A 26,062-nucleotide genomic window follows, 5' to 3' on the forward strand; every position below is an offset into this window, starting at 1 on the left:
AATAAGAGGTTTGCCTTGTTTTTTTTTTAAGGTTGTTGCAGAACTGATTATTGATGACGTTTGATCATCGCCGTGGTGACAGCAGTGCTGCACAGCTACAGATGCTGACTTGATGACATCACAAAGGTTACAGTATTGTAACACAAGCTGTTAATATGTTTATGTTGCCGACATGAACAAGTGAAGCTCCTCACCATCTCACCATCTCAACCATGTCATGCAGTTCCTTCACACGTAATTTTCAGTAAATGCTTCTGAGGTGCTTAACATGGCGAAAAACCTTCACTCCATCCCCCCCCCCCCCCCCCCCCAAAAAAAAAAAAAAAAAGTTACAGCCCTCTTAACCTCCTGCCACTTTAAGCATATTTTAAATGTAGATGTAAATTAATGTTCAAGAGTTTTCAGCTAGTTGACAGTAGGGCTGTACAATATGGACACAATATCGTATCTCAATATTGTCATAAATTGTCATGTAAATGTCACTTATATACATTCTGTCCATATTCTTGAGCCGCTTAGGTGTGTAGGGAGAGTTCCCATGGGATAAAAAAAGCTTTTCAACCTACCATCCCTGGTTCTCAAGACAGGAACCTCAGTGGCTCTACTCTCTCCCTTTTCTTTTTTTTAAAGATATTTATGTGTTCCTTAGTAAACACTAGTAGAGTTCCACCTTAGATTTGGAATGTATAATAGAAGATATACCTTACTGAATTTTCATATCAATATGATAAACGATATGACTATGATTTGACACAAAGTGCAGCAACAGTGAAAATTAAACCTTCTTAAACAAAACAGTAATAATCCCACACTCATTTTGCACTCGTCATAAGGTTAGGATACTGTTCCCTCCAAAAGGATTGGAACACTTGGAATTTCAACACATTTAATTTGTTTATGCCATTTTAAATACAAGAAATACAAAAAATAAAAAATAAAAATTTCTAAATTATCTTCCTCAAACTGAAAGCAAATCTCTAAAACTTGATCAACCTGTAAATAATCAGTTTATTGCCAGTTTTCTTTAGACAAGTCAGGGGATGAAACATGAACATTTTCCAAGTCACTGAATATGTCTTGGACTTTATTTCCATCAATTATGAAGAAATACAAAAGTTTCTTTCACCAAACATCAAATCTAGTCTTTCATCTCAAATGTACTTTCTGTCAGATTGTAGCTGAACTTTCAGGTCTTCTTTGAAGAAATCTCCTCTACACCACTTCATCAGGAAGCTGGATTTTAGATTTTAATTCATTATATCAAGTTGCAGAGATTTGCTTTCAGTTGAGTAAAGGAAGATTAGATTTATTTATCTAACATGTAACTGGAGTGTGTCACTCAGACAGCAAAATTAAGAGTTTTTTTTAATCAACAGCTGCCTTCTCGTTTAAACATCACTGGAGATACATATATAAGGCACCTTGAATTACAGGAGAAATGCTGCTTTTAACAACCTGGACCTCATTTCTGGCATAAATACGGTCATTTACTCACTGATATAAGTTTACTGTAATTAGAAGTCCACGGTTCAAACGACCTGTTCAAATCTGGAGCCAAACATTTTTCTTCTTCTAAGGTGGACTAGGAACTTTTGTGGTACACGTCACCAACTACTGGACAGGAGGAACCTAGCAGGTCAATGTAACTCACTGATTTCAAAATGCAGCTCTTTCAACCAGACGTGTGGTGCTGTGACATGTCAATCATCTGTGTCCAATCAGATTTCAGGGGAGTCCAGTGAAACCCCGGTCCCCGCTCTAGCTCCACCCATGCCAGGAAGTGTTTGACATTTGAACATTTCCTGTTTCACTGTGCACTCAAAATTTGGCACTTCCTGTTTGGGACTCATCAGTGAGAAGCTGGATGTCTAGAAACTTCCTACTTTTAAACTCTGATAAGACTGAAATGATGGTTCTTGGTCCAGTGAGACATCGGTATCAGTTTGACCAGTTAACACTCAGCCTAGGCTCGTGTGTCATACATCACACTGACAAAGTGAGGAACCTTGGGGTAATTTTTGATCCTACGTTGTCCTTTGACCTCCACATTAGAAATATTACTAGGACTGCTTTCTCTGCACCTGCGAAATATAGCAAAGATTTGTCCCATCCTGTCTGTGGCTGATGCTGAGACCCTGATCCATGCGTTCATCTCTTCTAGATTGGACTACTGCAATGTTCTATTTTCTGGTTTACCGCAGTCCGCATTAGGGCTCTCCAACTGGTTCAAAATGCTGCAGCCAGGACTTTTGACGAGCCGAAGCAGGAAAGTTGACCACATTACACCCATTTTGTTGTTTAGTGGAACAACAACCTTATTTATCACTACAGCAATGCATCAACTCCTCAACTAAGACTGAACTCGAAGCTCGGACTGCCTGAGGTCTTAGCTTCACATTTGACAAATACCCAGTCAGTAGACAGACTTGTGGATAGTTTAAACTCAGTGCTCAAAACTACACTCAAATGATTGTACCACCTGTGTTAAAACCACGCGCCCCCCAAAACACAGTCACCTTGGTCAATGATTACCTGCGTGACCTCAAGCATAAAGCAAGAGGTCTAGAACGGAAATGGCGTCATTCAAAATTAGAAGTATTCCACCTTGCATGGTGTGATGCTATCTCTAGACTATAATCATGCATACTGGCTACAAAGTGGACCTACTACTCTGATTTGATCAATAAAAACAAGGCATAACTCAAAGTTCTTGTTCCACACGGTGGCAACACTTTTGCATGGACAACCACCTGTAGTTCGCTCTCCTTTTACAGCACAAGATTTCCTGGATTACTTTGAGAAGAAAATAGAAGACATTAGGTTAAACATATCCCAGCATGCCTTAACCCAGCCACTACACCCTGCTATTGAGGTGGGCACCACTACTGAGGTATTACCTAGATTTACAGAATTTGATAGTATCTCTCTAGGCATGCTGACAAAACTCATAATGTCAACAAAAAAGCACAACCTGTTTATTTGATCCTATACCAACAAAACTGTTTAAGGACCTCTTGGGCCGACTGAGCTGGAAATTATTAATCTTTCTTTAACTTCTGGATCTGTTCCTAAATGTTTCAAATCTGCAGTGATTAAACCATTACTTAAGAAACCTAATCTTGACCCTAGTATATGAAAAACTATCGACATAAAATCCTCAGAAGATTACCTTGCATCAGTGAGAAGTTTGGATGTCTAGAAACTTCCTACTTTTAAACTCCGATAAGACTGAAGTGATGATTCTTGGTCCAGTGAGACATCGGCATCAGTTTGACCAGTTAACGCTCAGCCTCGGCTCGTGTGTCATACATCACACTGACAAAGTGAGGAACCTTGGGGTAATTTTTGATCCTACGTTGCCCTTTGACCTCCACATTAGAAATATTACTAGGACTGTTTTCTTCCACCTGCGAAATATAGTGACGATTCGTCCCATCCTGTCTATGGCTGATGCTGAGACCCTGATCCATGTGTTTATCTCTTCTAGATTGGAATACTGCAGTGTTCTCAGTAACCATCCCAAAGACGTATCGTTATCTTTGGCTGCTTTCAGTGATGCCGGTATTTGGTTAGACTCTTTCTCTCCGATTGTTCTGTCTGAGTTATTTTCATTAGTTACTTCATCCAAACCATCAACATGTCTATTAGACCCCATTCCTACCAGGCTGCTCAAGGAAGCCCTATCATTAATTTAATGCTTCGATCTTAAATATGACCAATCTGTCTTTATTAGTTGGCTATGTACCACAGGCTTTTAAGGTGGCAGTAATTAAACCATTACTTAAAAAGCCATCACTTGACCCAGCTATTTAGCTAATTATAGGCCAATCTCCAACCTTCCTTTTCTCTCAAAGATTCTTGAAAGGGTAGTTGTAAAACAGCTAACTGATCATCTGCAGAGGAATGGTCTATTGAAGAGTTTCAGTCAGGTTTTAGAATTCATCATAGTACAGAAACAGCATTAGTGAAGGTTACAAATGATCTTCTTATGGCCTCGGACAGTGGACTTATCTCTGTGCTTGTTCTGTTAGACCTCAGTGCTGCTTTTGATACTGTTGACCATAAATTTTATTACAGAGATTAGAGCATGCCATAGGTATTAAAGGCACTGCGCTGCGGTGGTTTGAATCATATTTGTCTAATAGATTACAATTTGTTCATGTAAATGGGAATCTTCTTCACAGACTAAGGTTAATTATGGAGTTCCACAAGGTTCTGTGCTAGGACCAATTTTATTCACTTTATACATGTTCCCTTAGGCAGTATTATTAGACGGTATTGCTTAAATTTTCATTGTTACGCAGATGATACCCAGCTTTATCTATCCATGAAGCCAGAGGATACACACCAATTAGCTAAACTGCAGGATTGTCTTACAGACATAAAGACATGGATGACCTCTAATTTCCTGCTTTAAACTCAGATAAAACTGAAGTATTTGTACTTGGCCCCACAACTCTTAGAAACATGGTGTCTAACCAGATCCTTACTGTGGATGGCATTACCCTGACCTCTAGTAATACTGTGAGAAATCTTGGAGTCATTTTTGATCAGGATATGTCATTCAAAGCGCATATTAAACAAATATGTAGGACTGCTTTTTTGCATTTACGCAATATCTTTAAAATGAGAAAGGTCTTGTCTCAGAGTGATGCTGAAAAACTAAGTCATGCATTTATTCCTCTAGGCTGGACTATTGTAATTCATTATTATCAGGTTGTCCTAAAAGTTCCCTAAAAAGCCTTCAGTTAATTCAAAATGCTGCAGCTAGAGTACTGACGGGGACTAGAAGGAGAGAGCATATCTCACCCATATTGACCTCTCTTCATTGGCTTCCTGTTAATTCTAGAATAGAATTTTAAAATTCTTCTTCTTACTTATAAGGTTTTGAATAATCAGGTCCCATCTCAAAAGCATGTTATTGTATTAATATGAGTCTAAACACGTTCAACTGGACAGCGCAAGCACACATGAAAACAATATGGACCATAAAACAGCAGTTTTTAGGATTATGGCAGAAACTTCACACCATTACTCAAATGTCAACGGAATCAAGTCAAAAACATATTTACAGTAGTGCTCAGACATAATAGTAGTGCTATGTGACTAAAAAGATGAATCCAGGTTTTGAGTATGTTTCTTATTGTTACATGGGAAACAAGGTACCAGTAGATTCAGTAGATTCTCACAAATCCAACAAGACCAAGCATTCATGATATTCACACTCTTAAGACTATGAAATTGGGCTATTAGTAAAAAAAAAAAAAAAAGTAGAAAAGGGGGTGTTCACAATAATAGTAGTGTGGCATTCAGTCAGTGAGTTCATCAGTTTTGTGGAACAAACAGGTGTGAATCAGGTGTCCCCTATTTAAGGATGAAGCCAGCACCTGTTGAACATGCTTTTCTCTTTGAAAGCCTGAGGAAAATGGGACGTTCAAGACATTGTTCAGAAGAACAGCGTAGTTTGATTAAAAAGTTGGAGAGGGGAAAACTTATATGCAGGTGCAAAAAATTATAGGCTGTTCATCTACAATGATCTCCAATGCTTTAAAATGGACAAAAAAAAACCAAAAAACAGACACGTGTGGAAGAAAATGGAAAGCAACCATCAAAATGGATAGAAGAATAACCAGAATGGCAAAGGTTCACCCATTGATCAGCTCCAGGATGATCAAAGACAGTCTGGAGTTACCTGTAAGTGCTGTGACAGTTAGAAGACGCCTGTGTGAAGCTAATTTATTTGCAAGAATCCCCCACAAAGTCCCTCTGTTAAATAAAAGACATGTGCAGAAGAGGTTACAATTTGTCAAAGAACACATCAACTGGCCTAAAGAGAAATGGAGGAATATTTTGTGGACTGATGAGAGTAAAATTGTTCTTTTTGGGTCCAAGGGCCGCAGACAGTTTGTGAGACGACCCCCCAAACTCTGAATTCAAGCCACAGTTCACAGTGAAGACAGTGAAGCATGGTGGTGCAAGCATCATGATATGGGCATGTTTCTCCTACTATGGTGTTGGGCCTATATATCACATACCAGGTATCATGGATCAGTTTGGATATGTCAAAATACTTGAAGAGGTCATGTTGCCTTATGCTGAAGAGGACATGCCCTTGAAATGGGTGTTTCAACAAGACAATGACCCCAAGCACACTAGTAGACCAGCAAAATCTTGGTTCCAGACCAACAAATTAATGCCTCACAGATGTGAAGAAATCATGAAAAACTGTGGTTATAGAACTAAATACTAGTTTAGTGATTCACAGGATTGATAAAAAAAGCAGTTTGAACATAATAGTTTTGAGTTTGTAGCATCAACAGCAGATGCTACTATTATTGTGAACACCCCCTTTTCTACTTTTTTACTAATAGCCCAATTTCATAGCCTTAAGAGTGTGAATATCATGAATGCTTGGTCTTGTTGGATTTGTGAGAATCTACTGGTACCTTGTTTCCCATGTAACAATAAGAAATATACTCAAAACCTGGATTCATCTTTTTAGTCACATAGCACTACTATTATTCTGAACACTACTGTAAATGTGTATATATATATATATATATATATATATATATATATATATATATATATATCTTTTTTTTTTCAATCATACAGACTGGATGATTTATTCTGGTTATTTCTGAAAGATAAAAACAAGAATTAGTAGCAGAAAATGCAATTATAGACTTCAGACTTCAGGCAGCATTACTACAGAAGCTCCACAGGGATGCGTCCTCAGCTCCATCCTCTGCACCTTGTTCACCTACGACTGTCACCTCCCATGAGAACAAAATCATACAACGCATCTGTGGTGGGGACAAAGCAGCCTACTGGAGGGAGGTGCCTGGTCTGGTATCATGGTGTTAGGCGGCACGGTAGATTAGTGGTTAGCAATGGTGCCTCACAGCAAGAAGGTTGTGGGATCGCTTCCTGGCCATTCTGTGTGGAGGTTGCATGTTCTCTTCTCTTGCATGTTTATTTAGGGTCTGCTCCTGCTACCAACGAGATAATGGACATGAAGACGGACTGGAGACCTCATGAGATGCTGTTCATTCAGGAGCATGAAGCAGAGAGGATGAGCAGCTTTAAATTCCCGTCTGCATCAGGGAGGACCTCACTTGGACACTAAACACCTCACAGCTGGTTAAGAAGGTCCAACAACAGCTGTACGTCCGGTGGAGGCTGAGGAAGTTTGGTATGTTGCCCAAGATCCTCAGCACCTTCGACAGCTGCATCACAGCGTGGTACTGCAGCACTACCGTCACGGACCACAAACACCTGCAGAGAGTGGTGAAGACTGCTGAGAAGATCAGCAGGACTCCACTGCCCTCACTGCAGAGCATCTACTGCAGAGTCCACAGGAGATCTGCCTGCATCCTCAAGGACCCCCCTCCCCCAGCACACACTGTTCACACGTCCACCCTCATGCCGGAGGTCCAGAAGTGTGAAATGCAGAACATCAAGACTTAAAAGCTCTTTCTGTCCCACTGCTGTCAGACTCCTGAACAGCTGACAGGAGTTCAGTCCAACTCAAGCAGTCCACAGCTGCACGTGTATTTGCACTCATGTCAAGCACACGCACAGACACACACACACACACACACACACACACACACACACACACACACAGCTGATGTAGACAGTTGTCTCTCTGTAGCTGTGTCTCTGCACAGTTTGTTGGTGGCGCGCCGTCTGTCAATTTCAGTCTCTCAAAAACTGGTAACTTGTTTTCTAATTTGTCAGTGGTGTAATCTGGGTCATTGACATATTTCACATCAAAAAAATCTAGATGTTTTTTGCTTGGAAATGGTGGCCATTATTTGGACCCAATTTTCTCAAAAACTGTCCGATAACTTTTTTTTTTTAACAAGCGCACAGTATTGGTCATTGACACTGTGCCCATCCCCAAATTTTTGCACAGATTCATTCATTTTTATTTTTATGCCATTTTGCATTAAGCCGTCACCCACAGGGCGTTTGGCACGCAAGGTTTTTTTTTCATATGCTGCTGGGATTTGGTTCAGGGATTTGAACTTGTAACCTTTTGGTCACGCTGTGAACTTCCCACAATGCACTGCAGCAAACGGCAGCAGTTGTTTTTGTGATCAAAGTTTATTTAAGTGTTGTGTTGTTTACATGTCAGTTAATCACGTTTATAAAAATTACAACCTAAAAAACAAAATCAAGCGGCACAAACACACCGTGACGCAGAACCAAACTGACTTAAATAAAAAAAAACACAAAGAGCTGGAATGTGACAAACAGTGCAGACAAACAACAACAACCATCAAAGACTGTTTTTTTCTCGTTATGATAAGAATTTTAGTGAATTCTTCCAAACGTGACATCAAACAGCATGTGGAACAAAACTCACATTTTAATCACAGTGATGTTACAAGCAGGTTTCCATAGAAACAGGCTGCACATCAGGATGATTCTAGGAGAAGGGGCGGAGCAAACAGAGTGGCTCGAGGTCAAACTCTTGAGTTCTACTTTCTTTTTTTTTGTCAGGTGCAGCCAGTGGAGGCGGAGTTAGAGGGGCTCAATGCTGCCCTCTGCTGGTGAGTCAAACACAGAAATGTCTCAGATCAATCAGTCTCTTCAATCACCAATCAATACATTTGACTGTTTCACACAAACATCTTTGGTTTTTGGGACATTATTATTGCAATACAACTAATCAATAATTTAACTTATGAACAGTTGAAAGTGTGACTGATTCACAAGGAAGACTGCGCGTCAGTTTCTACCTGGACGTAGAGGGCCGACGAGTCAGTTTCTACCTGGACGTAGAGGGCCGACGAGTCAGTTTCTACCTGGACGTAGAGGGCCGACGAGTCAGTTTCTACCTGGACGTAGAGGGCCGACGAGCCAGTTTCTACCTGGACGTAGAGGGCCGACGAGTCAGTTTCTACCTGGACGTAGAGGGCCGACGAGTCAGTTTCTACCTGGACGTAGAGGGCCGACGAGTCAGTTTCTACCTGGACGTAGAGGGCCGACGAGTCAGTTTCTACCTGGACGTAGAGGGCCGACGAGTCAGTTTCTACCTGGACGTAGAGGGCCGACGAGTCAGTTTCTACCTGGACGTAGAGGGCCGACGAGCCAGTTTCTACCTGTGGATGTAGGGTGCCGACGAGCCAGTTTCTACCCGGACGTGGAGGGCCGACGAGTCAGTTTCTACCCGGACGTGGAGGGCCGACGAGTCAGTTTCTACCTGGACGTAGAGGGCCGACGAGTCAGTTTCTACCTGGACGTAGAGGGCCGACGAGCCAGTTTCTACCTGGACGTAGAGGGCCGACGAGTCAGTTTCTACCTGGACGTAGAGGGCCGACGAGTCAGTTTCTACCTGGACGTAGAGGGCCGACGAGTCAGTTTCTACCTGGACGTAGAGGGCCGACGAGTCAGTTTCTACCTGGACGTAGAGGGCCGACGAGTCAGTTTCTACCTGGACGTAGAGGGCCGACGAGCCAGTTTCTACCTGTGGATGTAGGGTGCCGACGAGCCAGTTTCTACCCGGACGTGGAGGGCCGACGAGTCAGTTTCTACCCGGACGTAGAGGGCCGACGAGTCAGTTTCTACCTGGACGTAGAGGGCCGACGAGTCAGTTTCTACCCGGACGTGGAGGGCCGACGAGTCAGTTTCTACCCGGACGTGGAGGGCCGACGAGTCAGTTTCTACCGGACGTGGAGGGCCGACGAGTCAGTTTCTACCCGGACGTGGAGGGCCGACGAGTCAGTTTCTACCTGGACGTGGAGGGCCGACGAGTCAGTTTCTACCTGTGGATGTAGGGTGCCGACGAGCCAGTTTCTACCCGGACGTGGAGGGCCGACGAGTCAGTTTCTACCCGGACGTGGAGGGCCGACGAGTCAGTTTCTACCTGGACGTGGAGGGCCGACGAGTCAGTTTCTACCTGGACGTGGAGGGCCGACGAGTCAGTTTCTACCTGTGGATGTAGGGTGCCAACGAGTCAGTTTCTACCCAGACGTGGAGGGCCGACGAGTCAGTTTCTACCTGGACGTGGAGGGCCGACGAGTCAGTTTCTACCTGTGGATGTAGGGTGCCAACGAGTCAGTTTCTACCTGTGGATGTAGGGTGCCGACGAGTCAGTTTCTACCCGGACGTGGAGGGCCGACGAGTCAGTTTCTACCTGGACGTGGAGGGCCGACGAGTCAGTTTCTACCTGTGGATGTAGGGTGCCGACGAGTCAGTTTCTACCCGGACGTGGAGGGCCGACGAGTCAGTTTCTACCTGTGGATGTAGGGTGCCGACGAGTCAGTTTCTACCCGGACGTGGAGGGCCGACGAGTCAGTTTCTACCTGGACGTGGAGGGCCGACGAGTCAGTTTCTACCTGTGGATGTAGGGTGCCGACGAGTCAGTTTCTACCCGGACGTGGAGGGCTGCCAAGTTAGCCTCAGTGTCCACCTGATCTATGTTGTAGCTTAAAAAGTATAGTTTTTACATTATGGAAAGACATTTGATGTAATTGGTCATTTTTACCCCATTTTTCGTTGTTTTCTTGGTTGCTTTTTTTTTTTTCTCAACCAGAACCTGCTGAAGCTAAGAAGCTAATGCTAAGTTCCTGCTGATGCTGCAGATAACAAAGATGGTTCCCGAAGCTAGAGGTCACATGAGGAACTAGAGCGCTGCGCTCGTAGAGTGCAAACCTCCGCCAACACTCGTTTCTAATTCCACAAATTTTTACATTGTTAAAATTTTCAAGGTCAAAGTCCAGTTATAAGTGACTTTTCATAAACTAAAATATCAATTAAAAGGGCTTTTCAATGTTAAAATCAAACTGCTTAATCTGCAATCCAGATCAGATCCGGATCAAACTTTGTTAGGTGATAGAGTGCCAGTCTGCACCCCACTTTCAAATATGAGAGTGATTGGGGCACGTTTGAGTAAGACATAATGTAAAATATACATTAAACTGGCGTGTTGTCTGTGGGGATCCACGGGCTCTAGATTGGGTCGTGTTTCTAAAATAGGTAGCTGACATTTTTCAAGGGTTGCAATAAATCAAGCAAATTTTCTATAATGAGATGGAATTGTGTGCGAGTTGAGAATGTTTTTAGAACCTTAGACCTCAACAGTTTTTAGAAGACAAACTCAACCCTTTTATTTCCAGTTAATTATGTAATTTTTCATGTTAATTTACTGTCGTAATGTATTTACAATTGTTTAGGTTCTTGTTATCATATACACACAACTATTATTATTATTATTATTTCTATTTCTGCTTGTATTTTGTCATCTGATTTTCAAATGGACCACAATGGAAATAAAAGTCTTTTCACGTTCTTGTGCACGCATGCTTTCAATATTAAGATGATTTACTGCCCCCTGCTGGATTAGCATGTGAGTGCAGAATGTAAACATCAGTGTTCATTGTTCAGTGTTGGAGTGTCTGTAAAAACATACGAGTCCTATCAACATTTGGTTTTGGTGCCGTTCATCCTTGACCCGAATGGCAAATGTCGGCTCTCCTGTTTGTTTGTCGTTAAAACCACACACACACACACACACACACACACACACACACTATTATGGCTATTACAGACAGGGTTTTCGATGTTAAATTGAAATGGCCACAAAATCTGTAATCTGGATCAGATCTGGATAAAGGATGCCATCCTACATAACGCTCTCAATTATGAAAGAAATTTGATCTTTTTTGACAGAGTCATGAATTTTTGAAAATTTGTTCGTTAATGATAGAGATTTTTCCAAGTTTCTTCCAAGATTTTTTCTGACCTTTGACCTATGACCTTGAAAATTGAATGAGTTCTTGTCTATCAGGATATGAATCTTCAGTTAAAATTTCATAACGATATATGAAACACTGTGGGTTACAGACTGTTCACAAACACAGAGACGAACAGGACCTCCTCCTCGAGGTTCTTAATATCACGCTGAAACTTTTAAAAGCACTTTAGTGACAATTCCTGCTGCTTCACTTGCTAACGTTAGCTGGCTGAAAGATATAAGAGCTCAGCAACCCTGCACATGCTGGTTAGCTCATGCTAACTTGTAGAAAAAGCCAGTCTTCAAGACACTTTGACAGTTAAAGTTTTTGAACTATTACTTTAGTTTTATGGCTGACAGAAGGTGAGCCGTGGACTAGTGACCTCTAGTGGACATCTGTCTGTGACGTCTCCTCAGGAGGTCTGATGAGCCGCTGCGGGGTTCAGTGCGTCGTGTGCACGGCAGCTGGGTCAGAGGTCGGTGATGTGAAAGGAAATGCTCCGTCCGCTTCCAGTCTGTAACTACAGCTGCCACGAGCCCGCCGCCGCGCCGTGGGAGCGTGAGTCTGGACAGTTTTTGTTTTTTAATTTGAATTCCAGGGAGCTCCGCCTCCTCCTGCAGACGCTGTGTTACTCCTCCTCCTCCTCGCCCATCACCTCCACCAGCAGCTCGGCGGTGCAGGTTGCTTCCCCCAGACTGTTGACCGCCTTCACAGTGTATTTGGCGTCATCGTCTCCTGACACCTGCAGGTTTAGATGAACGCATTAAGTTTCATGCATAACTGTGTTACTACAGAGTGATTTTACAACAGACGACCTCTGACCTCAGAAATAACCAGACTGCAGTTCCCATCTTCATCATAGTCAATCTGGAAGTGGCGGGTCTCCTTGATTGGCTGCTCATCTTTGTACCAAAGCACCTCTGGGTCCGGGTACCCTGGGACAGAGTCAAGGACCCAACTAATTAATGAGCTGTGTCGCAATATCCAGTTGGGATATTTAGATCTCCACCCGTTAAAAGGAATCACAGTGACAGGGGAGGTGATGGTCCAGTGGTTAAGTGTTGGGCTTAAGACCAGAAGATCCTCAGTTCAAATCCCCACCTGACTGGAACATCACTAAGGGCCCTTGGGCAAGGTCCTTAATCCCCTAGTTGCTCTCAGTGTGTAGTGAGCGCCTTGTATGGCAGCAGCCTGACATCGGGGTGAATGTGAGGCATTACTGTAAAGCGCTTTGAGCGTCTGATGCAGATGGAAAAGTGCTATATAAATGCAGTCCATTTAAAGTAAAAAGAGGAAGTGAAAGAGTTGGGGTAAAAACAGAGACAAACTGATTTCAAGGAAAAGATGGAACACAGCCTCAGCAGGACAGTGAGAGCTAAAGGAGCTGATGGAGAGCTGGGCTCTCGACTGCTTGACTTTGAGATGATGTTCAGGGATGTGGTGGTTAACCGAGTTCAAAGAGATCATTAGTAACCCTGACGGGGGCTGGGCTCGAAAACCACACTGGAAATTGTTAAAAATGTATTTAAAAGGTGGAACATCTGGAGACAAAGTCAGAGAGGCGAGACTGAAATGGTTTGGACATGTGCAAAGGAGGGACCCAGGGTATATAGGGAGAAGGATGCTGAGGATGGAGCCACCAGGCAGGAGGAGAAGAGGGAGGACAAAGAGGAGGTTTCTGGGTGTGGTGAGGGAGAACATGCAGGTGGTTGGTGAGATAGAGGGACATGAAGAGGACAGGTTGAGATGGAAATGACTGATCTGCTGTGGTGCCCCCTAATGGGAACAAGCAGAAGAAGTTTAAAATGAAATATTGGATTCTGATAAAAGGCTTTCATCAGATCAAATGTACAAGAGGAGAATGTCTCAAGTCCTGGACGTTAGCTGGAGAGCGCGGGGAGCAGAGACAGAGGTGTACTTTCTGTAAAAGCGCCACGCACAAAGACTCAAGCTGTCGGCAGAGAAAGCGGGGACAAGGTGAAACAAGCGGCAGATGAAGAGGAACACACGTTCACATTCAAGGTGCAGCTGGACACCGCGGTGCTCAGAGCAGTGAAGGTGAATGGTCTCACGGTCGACTCAGGAGTGATGAAGCGCATCATTACCGACATCGGGAGATTCACGGAGTCTGACTCAAGCTTCAAGCCACAGAACCATGTTCTGGAATTGGCTGATGGAGAACATTGCCAGCGGGACTGCGCTGAAGAAAGGCACAGCTAAAGTGCGCATGAGAGACAGCAAAGGCTGTGATGTGGACGTGATGCTGAAGGAGGCGCTCTACATCCCATCAATTTCCCAAGACATCTTTTTGGTGAAAGCGGCTACAGCGCGACTGTCGTCTTTAAAGAAGGACAGAATCGACTCATCCACAAAAATGGTGCCACTTTTGATATTAACACACGAGACAGACTATTTTATTGAAGCACTTTTCAAAGTGAGACGGATGAATGTGGCGTGTGTTCTGACATTCAGACGTTGAAATCAAACTGTTATTTTGATGATGTGTTAAAATTGCAAAGCGTCACAAAAGGAATGAAAATGAAAAAGGTGACGAGTCCAACTGAACATGTGACGTGTGTATCAGAGGAACATCTGCACATAGCGGAGGTCCAGATCCAGAGGCTAAAGACGTACTGGACCTAAAGACCTAAAGACGTGGCTGGACCTAAAGACCTAAAGACCAAAAGACGCGGCTGGACCTAAAGACCTAAAGACGGGGCTGGACCTAAGACCTAAAGACATGGCTGGACGTAAAGATCAATCTTCCATTCCAGCTTATTAATTAATCAAAAACCTAGACAGAGCTTTAATTCATTTGAAAGCTTGTCTCTTAGTCTTGTCCATCCAAATTGGAAGTCCCAAAAACCAGTTTTATTTGTTATTATCTATCGTCCACCTGGTCGTTACTGTGAGTTTCTCTGTGAATTTTCAGACCTTTTGTCTGACTTAGTGCTTAGCTCAGATAAGATAATTATAGTGGGCGATTTTAACATCCACACAGATGCTGAGAATGACAGCCTCAACACTGCATTTAATCTATTATTAGACTCTATTGGCTTTGCTCAAAATGTAAATGAGTCCACCCACCACTTTAATCATATCTTAGATCTTGTTCTGACTTATGGTATGGAAATTGAAGACTTAACAGTATTCCCTGAAAACTCCCTTCTGTCTGATCATCTTAATAACATTTACTCTGATGGACTACCCTGCAGTGGGGAATAAGTTTCATTACACTAGAAGTCTTTCAGAAAGCGCTGTAACTAGGTTTAAGGATATGATTCCTTCTTTATGTTCTCTAATGCCATATACCAACACAGTGCAGAGTAGCTACCTAAACTCTGTAAGTGAGATAGAGTATCTCGTCAGTAGTTTTACATCCTCATTGAAGACAACTTTGGATGCTGTAGCTCTTCTGAAAAAGAGAGCTTTAAATCAGAAGTGCCTGACTCCGTGGTATAACTCACAAACTCGCAGCTTAAAGCAGATAACCCGTAAGTTGGAGAGGAAATGGCGTCTCACTAATTTAGAAGATCTTCACTTAGCCTGGAAAAGAGTCTGTTGCTCTATAAAAAAGCCCTCCGTAAAGCTAGGACATCTTACTACTCATCACTAATTGAAGAAAATAAGAACAACCCCAGGTTTCTTTTCAGCACTGTAGCCAGGCTGACAAAGAGTCAGAGCTCTACTGAGCCGTGTATTCCTTTAACTTTAACTAGTAATGACTTCATGACATTTTTTGCTAATAAAATTTTAACTATTAGAGAAAAAATTACTCATAACCATCCCAAAGACGTATCGTTATCTTTGGCTGCTTTCAGTGATGCCGGTATTTGGTTAGACTCTTTCTCTCAGATTGTTCTGTCTGAGTTATTTTCATTGGTTACTTCATCCAAACCATCAACATGTCTATTAGACCCCATTCCTACCAGGCTGCTCAAGGAAGCCCTACCATTAATTAATGCTTCGATCTTAAATATGATTAATCTATCTTTATTAGTTGGCTATGTACCACAGGCTTTTAAGGTGGCAGTAATTAAACCATTACTTAAAAAGCCATCACTTGACCCAGCTATCTTAGCTAATTATAGGTCAATCTCCAACCTTCCTTTTCTCTCAAAAATTCTTGAAAGGGTAGTTGTAAAACAGCTAACTGATCATCTGCAGAGGAATGGTCTATTTGAAGAGTTCAGTCAGGTTTTAGAATTCATCATAGTACAGAAACAGCATTAGTGAAGGTTACAAATGATCTTCTTATGGCCTCGGACAGTGGACTCATCTCTGTGCTTGTTCTGTTAGACCTCAGTGCTGCTTTTGATACTGTTGACCATAAAATTTTATTACAGAGATTAGAGCATGCCATAGGTATTAAAGGCACTGCGCTGCGGTGGTTTGAATCATATTTATCTAATAGACTACAATTTGTTCATGTAAATGGGAATCTTCTTCACAGACTAAGGTTAATTATGGAGTTCCACAAGGTTCTGTGCTAGGACCAATTTTATTCACTTTATACATGCTTCCCTTAGGCAGTATTATTAGAAAGCATTGCTTAAATTTTCATTGTTACGCAGATGATACCCAGCTTTATCTATCCATGAAGCCAGAGGACACACACCAATTAGCTAAACTGCAGGATTGTCTTACAGACATAAAGACATGGATGACCTCTAATTTCCTGCTTTTAAACTCAGATAAAACTGAAGTTATTGTACTTGGCCCCACAAATCTTAGAAACATGGTGTCTAACCAGATCCTTAGTCTGGATGGCATTACCCTGACCTCTAGTAATACTGTGAGAAATCTTGGAGTCATTTTTGATCAGGATATGTCATTCAAAGTGCATATTAAACAAATATGTAGGACTGCTTTTTTGCATTTACGCAATATCTCTAAATTAGAAGGTCTTGTCTCAGAGTGATGCTGAAAACTAATTCATGCATTTATTTCCTCTAGGCTGGACTATTGTAATTCATTATTATCAGGTTGTCCTAAAAGTTCCCTAAAAAGCCTTCAGTTAATTCAAAATGCTGCAGCTAGAGTACTGACGGGGACTAGAAGGAGAGAGCATATCTCACCCATATTGGCCTCTCTTCATTGGCTTCCTGTTAATTCTAGAATAGAATTTAAAATTCTTCTTCTTACTTATAAGGTTTTGAATAATCAGGTCCCATCTTATCTTAGGGACCTCATAGTACCATATCACCCCAATAGAGCACTTCGCTCTCAGACTGCAGGCTTACTTGTAGTTCCTAGGGTTTGTAAGAGTAGAATGGGAGGCAGAGCCTTCAGCTTTCAGGCTCCTCTCCTGTGGAACCAGCTCCCAATTCAGATCAGGGAGACAGACACCCTCTCTACTTTTAAGATTAGGCTTAAAACTTTCCTTTTTGCTAAAGCTTATAGTTAGGGCTGGATCAGGTGACCCTGAACCATCCCTTAGTTATGCTGCTATAGACTTAGACTGCTGGGGGGTTCCCATGATGCACTGTTTCTTTCCTCTTTTTGCTCTGTATGCACCACTCTGCATTTAATCATTAGTGATTGATCTCTGCTCCCCTCCACAGCATGTCTTTTCCTGGTTCTCTCCCTCAGCCCCAACCAGTCTCAGCAGAAGACTGCCCCTCCCTGAGCCTGGTTCTGCTGGAGGTTTCTTCCTGTTAAAAGGGGGTTTTTCCTTCCCACTGTAGCCAAGTGCTTGCTCACAGGGGGTCGTTTTGACCGTTGGGGTTTTTACGTAATTATTGTATGGCCTTGCCTTACAATATAAAGCGCCTTGGGGCAACTGTTTGTTGTGATTTGGCGCTATATAAATAAAATTGATTGATTGATTGATTGACTTTCACGCGCTGATTAAATATCTATTGATCGGGATGATTCTGGTACTTTCACGCGTTGATTAAATATCTATTGATCGGGATGATTCTGATACTTTTACAGGTTGATTAAATACCTGTTGATCGGGATGATTCTGGTACTTTCACGCGTTGATTAAATATCTATTGATCGGGATGATTCTGGTACTTTTACAGGTTGATTAAATACCTGTTGATCGGGATGATTCTGATACTTTTACAGGTTGATTAAATACCTGTTGATCGGGATGATTCTGGTACTTTTACAGGTTGATTAAATACCTGTTGATCGGGATGATTCTGGTACTTTTACAGGTTGATTAAATATCTATTGATCGGGATGATTCTGGTACTTTTACAGGTTGATTAAATATCTATTGATCGGGATGATTCTGGTACTTTTACAGGTTGATTAAATATCTATTGATCGGGATGATTCTGGTACTTTCACGCGTTGATTAAATATCTATTGATCGGGATGATTCTGGTACTTTCACGCTTTGATTAAATATCTATTGATCGGGATGATTCTGGTACTTTCACGCGTTGATTAAATATCTATTGATCGGGATGATTCTGGTACTTTCACGTGTTGATTAAATACCTGTTGATCGGGATGATTCTGATACTTTTACAGGTTGATTAAATATCTGTTGATCGGGATGATTCTGGGACTTTCACGTGTTGATTAAATACCTGTTGATCGGGATGATTCTGATACTTTTACAGGTTGATTAAATACCTGTTGATCGGGATGATTCTGGTACTTTTACAGGTTGATTAAATACCTGTTGATCGGGATGATTCTGGTACTTTTACAGGTTGATTAAATATCTATTGATCGGGATGATTCTGGTACTTTTACAGGTTGATTAAATATCTATTGATCGGGATGATTCTGGTACTTTTACAGGTTGATTAAATATCTATTGATCGGGATGATTCTGGTACTTTCACGCGTTGATTAAATATCTATTGATCGGGATGATTCTGGTACTTTCACGCTTTGATTAAATATCTATTGATCGGGATGATTCTGGTACTTTCACGCGTTGATTAAATATCTATTGATCGGGATGATTCTGGTACTTTTACAGGTTGATTAAATATCTATTGATCGGGATGATTCTGGTACTTTCACGCGTTGATTAAATATCTATTGATCGGGATGATTCTGGTACTTTCACGCGTTGATTAAATATCTATTGATCGGGATGATTCTGGTACTTTCACGCGTTGATTAAATATCTATTGATCGGGATGAATCTGGTACTTTCAGGCGTTGATTAAATATCTATTGATCGGGATGAATCTGGTACTTTCAGGCGTGATTAAATATCTATTGATCGGGATGATTCTGGTACTTTCACGCTTTGATTAAATATCTATTGATCGGGATGATTCTGGTACTTTCACGCGTTGATTAAATATCTATGATCGGGATGAATCTGGTACTTTCAGGCGTGATTAAATATCTATTGATCGGGATGATTCTGGTACTTTCACGCTTTGATTAAATATCTATTGATCGGGATGATTCTGGTACTTTTACAGGTTGATTAAATATCTATTGATCGGGATGATTCTGGTACTTTCACGCGTTGATTAAATATCTATTGATCGGGATGATTCTGGTACTTTCACGCGTTGATTAAATATCTATTGATCGGGATGAATCTGGTACTTTCAGGCGTGATTAATATCTATTGATCGGGATGATTCTGGTACTTTCACGCTTTGATTAAATATCTATTGATCGGGATGATTCTGGTACTTTCACGCTTTGATTAAATATCTATTGATCGGGATGACTCTGGTACTTTCACGCGTTGATTAAATATGTTTTGATCGGGATGATTCTGGTACTTTCAGGCGTTGATTAAATATCTATTGATGACTTCCGGGATGGGTGGCGCCGTGTGAAGATACGTTTTTGTCGGGCTCCGCAGGCGAACTCCTTGTTTTCTGACTATTACGTTCCGAAACAACGCAACATAATTACACTTTAGTGGAGTGACGAATATTAGCCCGCTACCGGCTCCACTCTATGATGCCGCCAAAAAAATCGCCTAACACCACCAGGAACGAGCAAGACACGAGAGCCGCAGCTAGCGCTAGCCCGGTCGATGCTAGCACAACTCATACAGAGCCACCGGTGACTTCTGAGTCTAACAAACAAGTTCTGGAAGCAATCCAAGCGCTGAAGCAACAACTGCTCGATAAGATAGAAGAAAAAGCCAATGAGACTCAGACGGAGGTGTGCAACGCCATCGGGCGAATTAATCTGAGGCTAGACGAGGCCGAGAACCGCACAACACTGCTGGAACAAAATGTCGGGGCTCAGTCGGACTCTATTGCCACTTTGGAGAAAGACATGGCACAAGTGAAGAAGGAGCTCGCTGCGGTCAAATCCAAATGTGAGGACCTAGAGGCACGTTCACGTTGCTGCAATGTCCGGATCACTGGAGTAAGAGAGGGCAGAGAGGACGGGCAGCCCCCCTCCAGGTACGTGGCGGACATGCTGAAAGCTGCGCTCGGTTTGGAGAAGCCTCCGTGCTTGAACAGAGTGCATTGGACCCTCCGCACAAAACCACAAGATGACCAGCCACCACGCACTTTTGTTGTAAAGTGTCATTATTTTACTGAAAAAGAGGCACTTCTCGAAGAAGGCAGCCGAGGCACGGGGGATAACAACTACCGAGGGAGACCGCAGCTGCATCCTGCCTGATTATACGCAAGCTGTGAGTAAACAATGCGCTGAGTTCACGGAGGTGAGAAACATGCTCCGGGGCTGTGTCGGAGTCCGCTATGGGCTGAGATATCCTGCGACGCTGAGAGTCTCCACGGCGGATGGGAAAGAATACACGTTTAAAGATCCCAAGCGTGCAAAGGACTTTATCCTGAGAGAAATAATGAAGGGATAAATACGGAGGACATTCTGCTCGTAATTTCCGAGCCAGTTACGCATGGAGCCATGTTCGGTCCATCTGAACTGTCAGATGAAGACTTCTATTGGAACCAGGTGAAGCATTAAGGATGATTTTTACTGTTTCTCTTACGCTCGCTTCACTGGACTGCCTCAAGTTTAAGAGTGGACAGAAGGAACGCTTTGATGTTTTTCCTATTCTAAGTGAGTGTGTATATACATATGAGGGTGTGCAGGTGTGCGGGCACCTGTATATACAGACATTTATTATCTTGTTTGCAATACTTACCACAACGCGGGTTGCGATATAATCAGTATGTTAATATTGCCGCCTGTGGGGGCCGCCATGGTAAGCACTGGAGACCAGGAAGCACACAAGTCCCCCTCTGGGACTGGGTTTTCTTTTTCCAATTTCTTCTTGTTTTTTGAGATGTCCCCCCCCCGTGTTCTGTGTTCTGCGTTCTGCTGTTGGCGAACAGTTAGGTGCTTTGTGTGCGTTTTTTTTTTTGTTTTTTTTTCACATTTATGGGCCGCTACTCTTTCATCAACTTTACTACCATCTCTCTTATATCTTATGAATGGCAGGTAGCCCCACTACACTGGTGAGCTGGAATGTTTGTGGCTTAAACAGTCCCATTAAGCGCAATAAAATATTTTCCCACTTAAAGAAATTACATAGCCAGATAGTTTATCTACAAGAAACCAAATTGGTCAATAAAGACCACTCAAGACTTCTCAGGGGTGGTTTTACACAGTACTTTCATTCGGATTTCGAGAGTAAGAGTAGAGGAACAGCTATTTTAATTAATAGGGAGGTGCAATACACAGAGACTAGGAGAATAAGGGATAAGAATGGTCGCTTTGTCATTACCCAAGGGACTCTGTACAATAGGCCAGTCGTCCTTGCCAATGTTTACGGGCCCCTAACTGGGACAATGTAAACTTTTTTACAACTTTATTTTCTAATCTGCCTGACTTGGATTCCCATGACTTAATACTGGCGGGCGATTTGAACTGTGTCCTGAACCTGGCTCTGGACTGGTCTAGCTCCAAAGTGTCAACGTTAAGTAATCCGCCTTGTGTGTCAAACAATTTCATCAAAGCTTATGGGTTGGTGGATCCATGGCGGCTTAAAAACCCGACATCCAAACAATTTTCCTTTTTCTCGCCAGTACACCAAAGTTACTCGAGAATCGATTACTTTTTGATTGACCATAAGCTGCTGCCTCTGGCCACCCGTACAGATATGACAGTATAGTCATTTCAGACCACTCACCAGTAATTCTACAATTGAATTTTCCAGAAAATATCGCTCGCCCCCCCTCCCTGGCGGTTAAATATCAGGCATTTAGCTGATGAAAGGTTTGTGGAATTTATCAATAGTCAAATTGACCTCTTCCTGGAACTGAATCTGACCCCCGGGATAAGCTATTGTACCATTTGGGAAGCTCTGAAAGCCTATCTGAGAGGGCGGTGATATCTTATACGGCAGCAGAGAAAAAGAGGCGGAGAAGCGAGCGTCGGAAATTTTAGTGGACATAAAGGAACGGATCGGCAGCACTCAGAATCACCCTCTGATGAATTACAACAGAAGAGAATCTTACTCCAGACCCGAATATGACTTGATTACGAATGTCAAAGCAATTGATCTCCATCTGAGGTCTCGGCTCACCACTATGAGCATGGCGATCGCGCTAACAAGTATTATCCCACCCAAATTAAGCAAATAACCGCTGCAGGCTCTATCTGCAATAAAAAATGAAAACGGACATGTATTAACAGACCAACAGGACATAAACATTGAGTTCCGACTATTCTATGAGAAGTTGTACGCTTCTGAGCTGCCGACCCAACTCAAGTTGAAAAATTTTTGAGCACCCTACCCCTCCCCATCTTAGAAGACAATGACAAAAACGTGTTGGAATCGGACATCACTCAGTCAGAAATAAGTAATGCCATTACAAAATTAAATCCGGCAAGGCCCCTGGCCCAGATGGATATCCGGCTGAATTTTTAAAACTATTTGCAACCAAACTGGTCCCATTGCTATCGAAAGTTTTCAAAGAGGTTTATGACAGGAAGACTCTATCTGCAACAATGACACATGCCACAATCTCATTACTGCTTCAAAAAGCAAAGATCCATTGCTGTGTGAATCCTACCGCCCAATTAGCCTCCTGAATTGCGATTATAACATTCTAGCAAAAGTATTGGCAGGCAGACTTGACAAGGCTCTTCCAAAGTTGATACATCCAGACCAAACAGGGTTTATCTCAAGTAGACAGATATCTAGTAACTTACGTCGGGTATACAATATGATCTATCAGCGTAATAACTTTGAACCTGAAATAGTAATTTCCTTGGATGCGCAAAAAAGCTTTTGATAGAGTGGAATATAACTTTCTGTTTGCAGTACTTAAAAAATTTGGATTCGGTCCTGTCTTCTGCTCCTGGATTAGTATTTTGTATGCATCGCCACAAGCAGCAATACGCACAAACAAGGATCTGTCCAGTCTTTTCCCTCTATCTTGCGGAGCCAGACAAGGTTGCCCGCTTAGCCCCTTATTATTCAATATTGCTATTGAACCTTTGGCAGTACGACTGAGAAACGATCCGCAGCTAGTTGGAGTACGAAGAGGAGGACAAACTCATAAACTATCTCTGTATGCTGACGACCTCCTCCTCTTTCTTTCAGATCCGTTCAGCACCATTCCCTGTGCTCTTAAAATCTTCAGTTCATTTGGTCAGGTGTCAGGTTATAAGTTGAATCTTTCTAAGAGCGTTCTCTTTACAATAAATAGGAACGCGCAGCAGTTGGACTTCCGGAGCTTCCCCTTTAAGGTGTGTAAAAACCACTTTAGCTACCTGGGGATCAGCGTACTTATAACTACGAGTCGTTGTTCTCCAAGAACTTTACAGGCGCGCTGGATAAAGCTAAACAGGACATGGAGAACTGGTCCAAACTCCCGTTGTCGCTAGTCGGAAGGGTCAACTTAGTTAAAATGGTAATTCTGCCCAGACTTCTCTATTTATTCCAGACTGTACCAGTTTTCATTCCCAAATCCTATTTTAAAGATTTGAATAGTCACATGTCCAGGTTTCTCTGGAATAGAAACATACCTCGAATTAGGAGAGAGTTTCTAGAAAAATCGAGACGATGGTGGGCTGCTTTACCAAATTTTCTTCACTACTTTTGGGCCATGAAAATTCAGAAACTGCTACTTGGCTTGTGGATGCTTTGGACATGGAGGTTCCAGCCTGGGTCCCGATGGAGAAGCATTCTTGCAAACCCAGCATCACTTGGATCGTTATTGTGTAGCTTGCTACCTCTGAGTAAACATCACTGGACAAACAATCTGATAGTCAAGGGTCACTGAGAATCTGGTTTCAATTCGTACTCACTTTGGATTTAAAGGCGCCATAGCTGCAACTCCCATTCAGTCTAATGTTAATTTCCCCCCCTCCTTGATCGACCCGTCTTTTCTATCATGGCACAGGAAGGGTCTGTCATGTGTAAAGAAGCTTTTCAAAGATGGCGAATTGGCCTCATTTGAGCAGTTGAAAAAGGACTTTGACTTATCACAATTGGACTTCTTTAGATATCTACAGATTTGCAGTTTTGTGAAAACAACTTTTTCCCTGACTCTTCCACAAAAGAACTGGCTGGACGAATTCTTAGAGTTGGACCCATGGGATAAAGGTCTGGTGTCATCTTTGTATAGTAAAATTCAAGGTGCGTCATCCCCATCAACAGAGCACCTGAGGAATCAATGGGAGGAGGAATTAGGCGAACTATTCACTGATCGGGCCTGGCAATCGGCAATTACTAGAATTCACACCTCATCGATTTGTGTCGACATAGTTTAATACAGTTCAAGATATTACACAGACTACACATATCTCCAAGTAAACTTTCCAGACTATACCCAGGTTCTGACTCACCTGTGTAAGGTGTGGCTATGGCCCGGCAAGCCTCAGTCATATGTTTTGGTTGTGTCCTAAACTTCAGAAGTTCTGGCAAGAACTAATTCAGAACATTCTCCTCCCTATGTAACAAGTCTGTCGGTCCAAACTGCATGTGGCCCTGTTTGGCGGTCACCACACGGATACACTGTGACAGCCCCAGCAAGCCAACGCGATCGCCTTTATACTCTGCTCGCAGACGCCTGGATCCTGCTCACTTGAAAAAAGCAGCTCCGCCTTCTCATAAACCTCCCTGCTGGAAGATGTTATGTCCCACTTAAAACTGGAGTATTTAAGGCACAACCCATGAACGGCTTTTTACAGACTTATAATAAAATCTGGCAACCTTTGTTAATCTTTAAAAAAAAAAAAGTCCACCTTAGAGTCCAGCCCGAACCTTACAACCTGGACTGGTTCTGATCTAATCACTACTGTGATGTTTCTTTGTTGTCTTGAACATTTGTGTTGCCATCATCATTTATCTATTGTTTACCCTAATGTGGTCTGATTTTTTTTTTTTTTGCATACTTGAAAGCACCAATGCTTGTTCTCTTGTTCTTCTGTTCCTGTATGCGGATTTAAACTTTGAAATTTGAAATAACAATAAAAAGAATTTTATATATATACATATCTATTGATCGGGATGATTCTGGTACTTTCACACATTGATTAAATATCTATTGATCGGGATGATTCTGGTACTTTCAGGCATTGATTAATTATCCACTGATTGGGATGATTCTGGATGAACACCTTAAGAAGAACAACCTGTCTGCTCAAGGACTAATCATTGCTCCACCGCAAGCGTTTTAACCTTTTGCATTAAAGCGCAGATTGCTAACTGCTCTGAAAAACAATATAAAAATCCATCAGATGAGTCATTAAGAACAGCAGAAAAAATCATTCGTCTCCTCTGCCCTCATTGGATGATATTTTTAGGACTCGCTGCCTCTGCCGAGTAAGCAGTATTCGCAGGATGGAACCCAGCCTCACACCACCTTTTCTCTTTGCTTCCATCCGGCAGGCATTGTCGGACCTTCAAAGTCCCACCACAAGGGCTAAAAAACAGCTTCTTTCCTAGAGCCGTTACAGAACTGACAGACATGCCCAAGATCCAGTCAGAACAACTGCATTACTCTTATTAAAACAACAGGGGGACATGTGCAATATCTGATTTTAACGATTTTAACATTTAGGTATACAGTATTTATTAAATGTTGGAGTGATTTTTAGCTATTAAGGGTTTTATTAAAGTTGGGCATTTTAAATGTCAACTGACTTTTACAGGGACATATGCAATATGAGACGAAGACAATGTGGATCAGTGCCATATGAGACATATGTCTGACTGGAATGGTGTAATTTAGAGGTTTCTGAGCTCGCCTCATTCCCTCCACCCAGCACCTCCTCAGGAGGCACCAGGAGGCATCCTTACCAGATGACTGAACCACTCAGCTGGCTCCTGTCAACACGAAGGAGCAGCGGCTCTACTCCGAGCTCCACACGGATGACCGAACTTCTCACCATATTTTGAACTGTAAGGGAGACTCCAGTCACCCTGCTATTGAGGTGGG

The 26,062-nt window shown here is 42.4% G+C and overlaps 1 protein-coding gene across 2 annotated transcripts in view; it reads right to left on the reverse strand.

Annotated features, from left to right (window-relative positions):
• Nucleotides 1-11,918: 11,918 nt before the first annotated feature.
• mylkb (myosin light chain kinase b) overlaps nt 11,919-26,062 on the reverse strand; it is a 253,035-nt gene continuing 238,891 nt past the window's right edge. The window contains exons 17-19 of one of the 2 annotated variants that reach the window (XM_034187254.1): nt 12,570-12,682; nt 12,334-12,489; nt 11,919-12,276 (exon numbers count right to left, since the gene is read on the reverse strand). In XM_034187254.1, the coding sequence (XP_034043145.1) occupies nt 12,376-12,489; nt 12,570-12,682 (227 nt within the window). In that variant the 3' untranslated portion in view covers nt 11,919-12,276; nt 12,334-12,375. Of the gene's footprint in view, nt 12,490-12,569; nt 12,683-26,062 lie in introns of both variants that reach the window. The other variant, XM_034187253.1, reaches the window with a different exon arrangement.

The sequence above is a fragment of the Thalassophryne amazonica genome, chromosome 14 (genome assembly GCF_902500255.1).
Source record: "Thalassophryne amazonica chromosome 14, fThaAma1.1, whole genome shotgun sequence".
NCBI classification, from domain to species: domain Eukaryota; kingdom Metazoa; phylum Chordata; class Actinopteri; order Batrachoidiformes; family Batrachoididae; genus Thalassophryne; species Thalassophryne amazonica.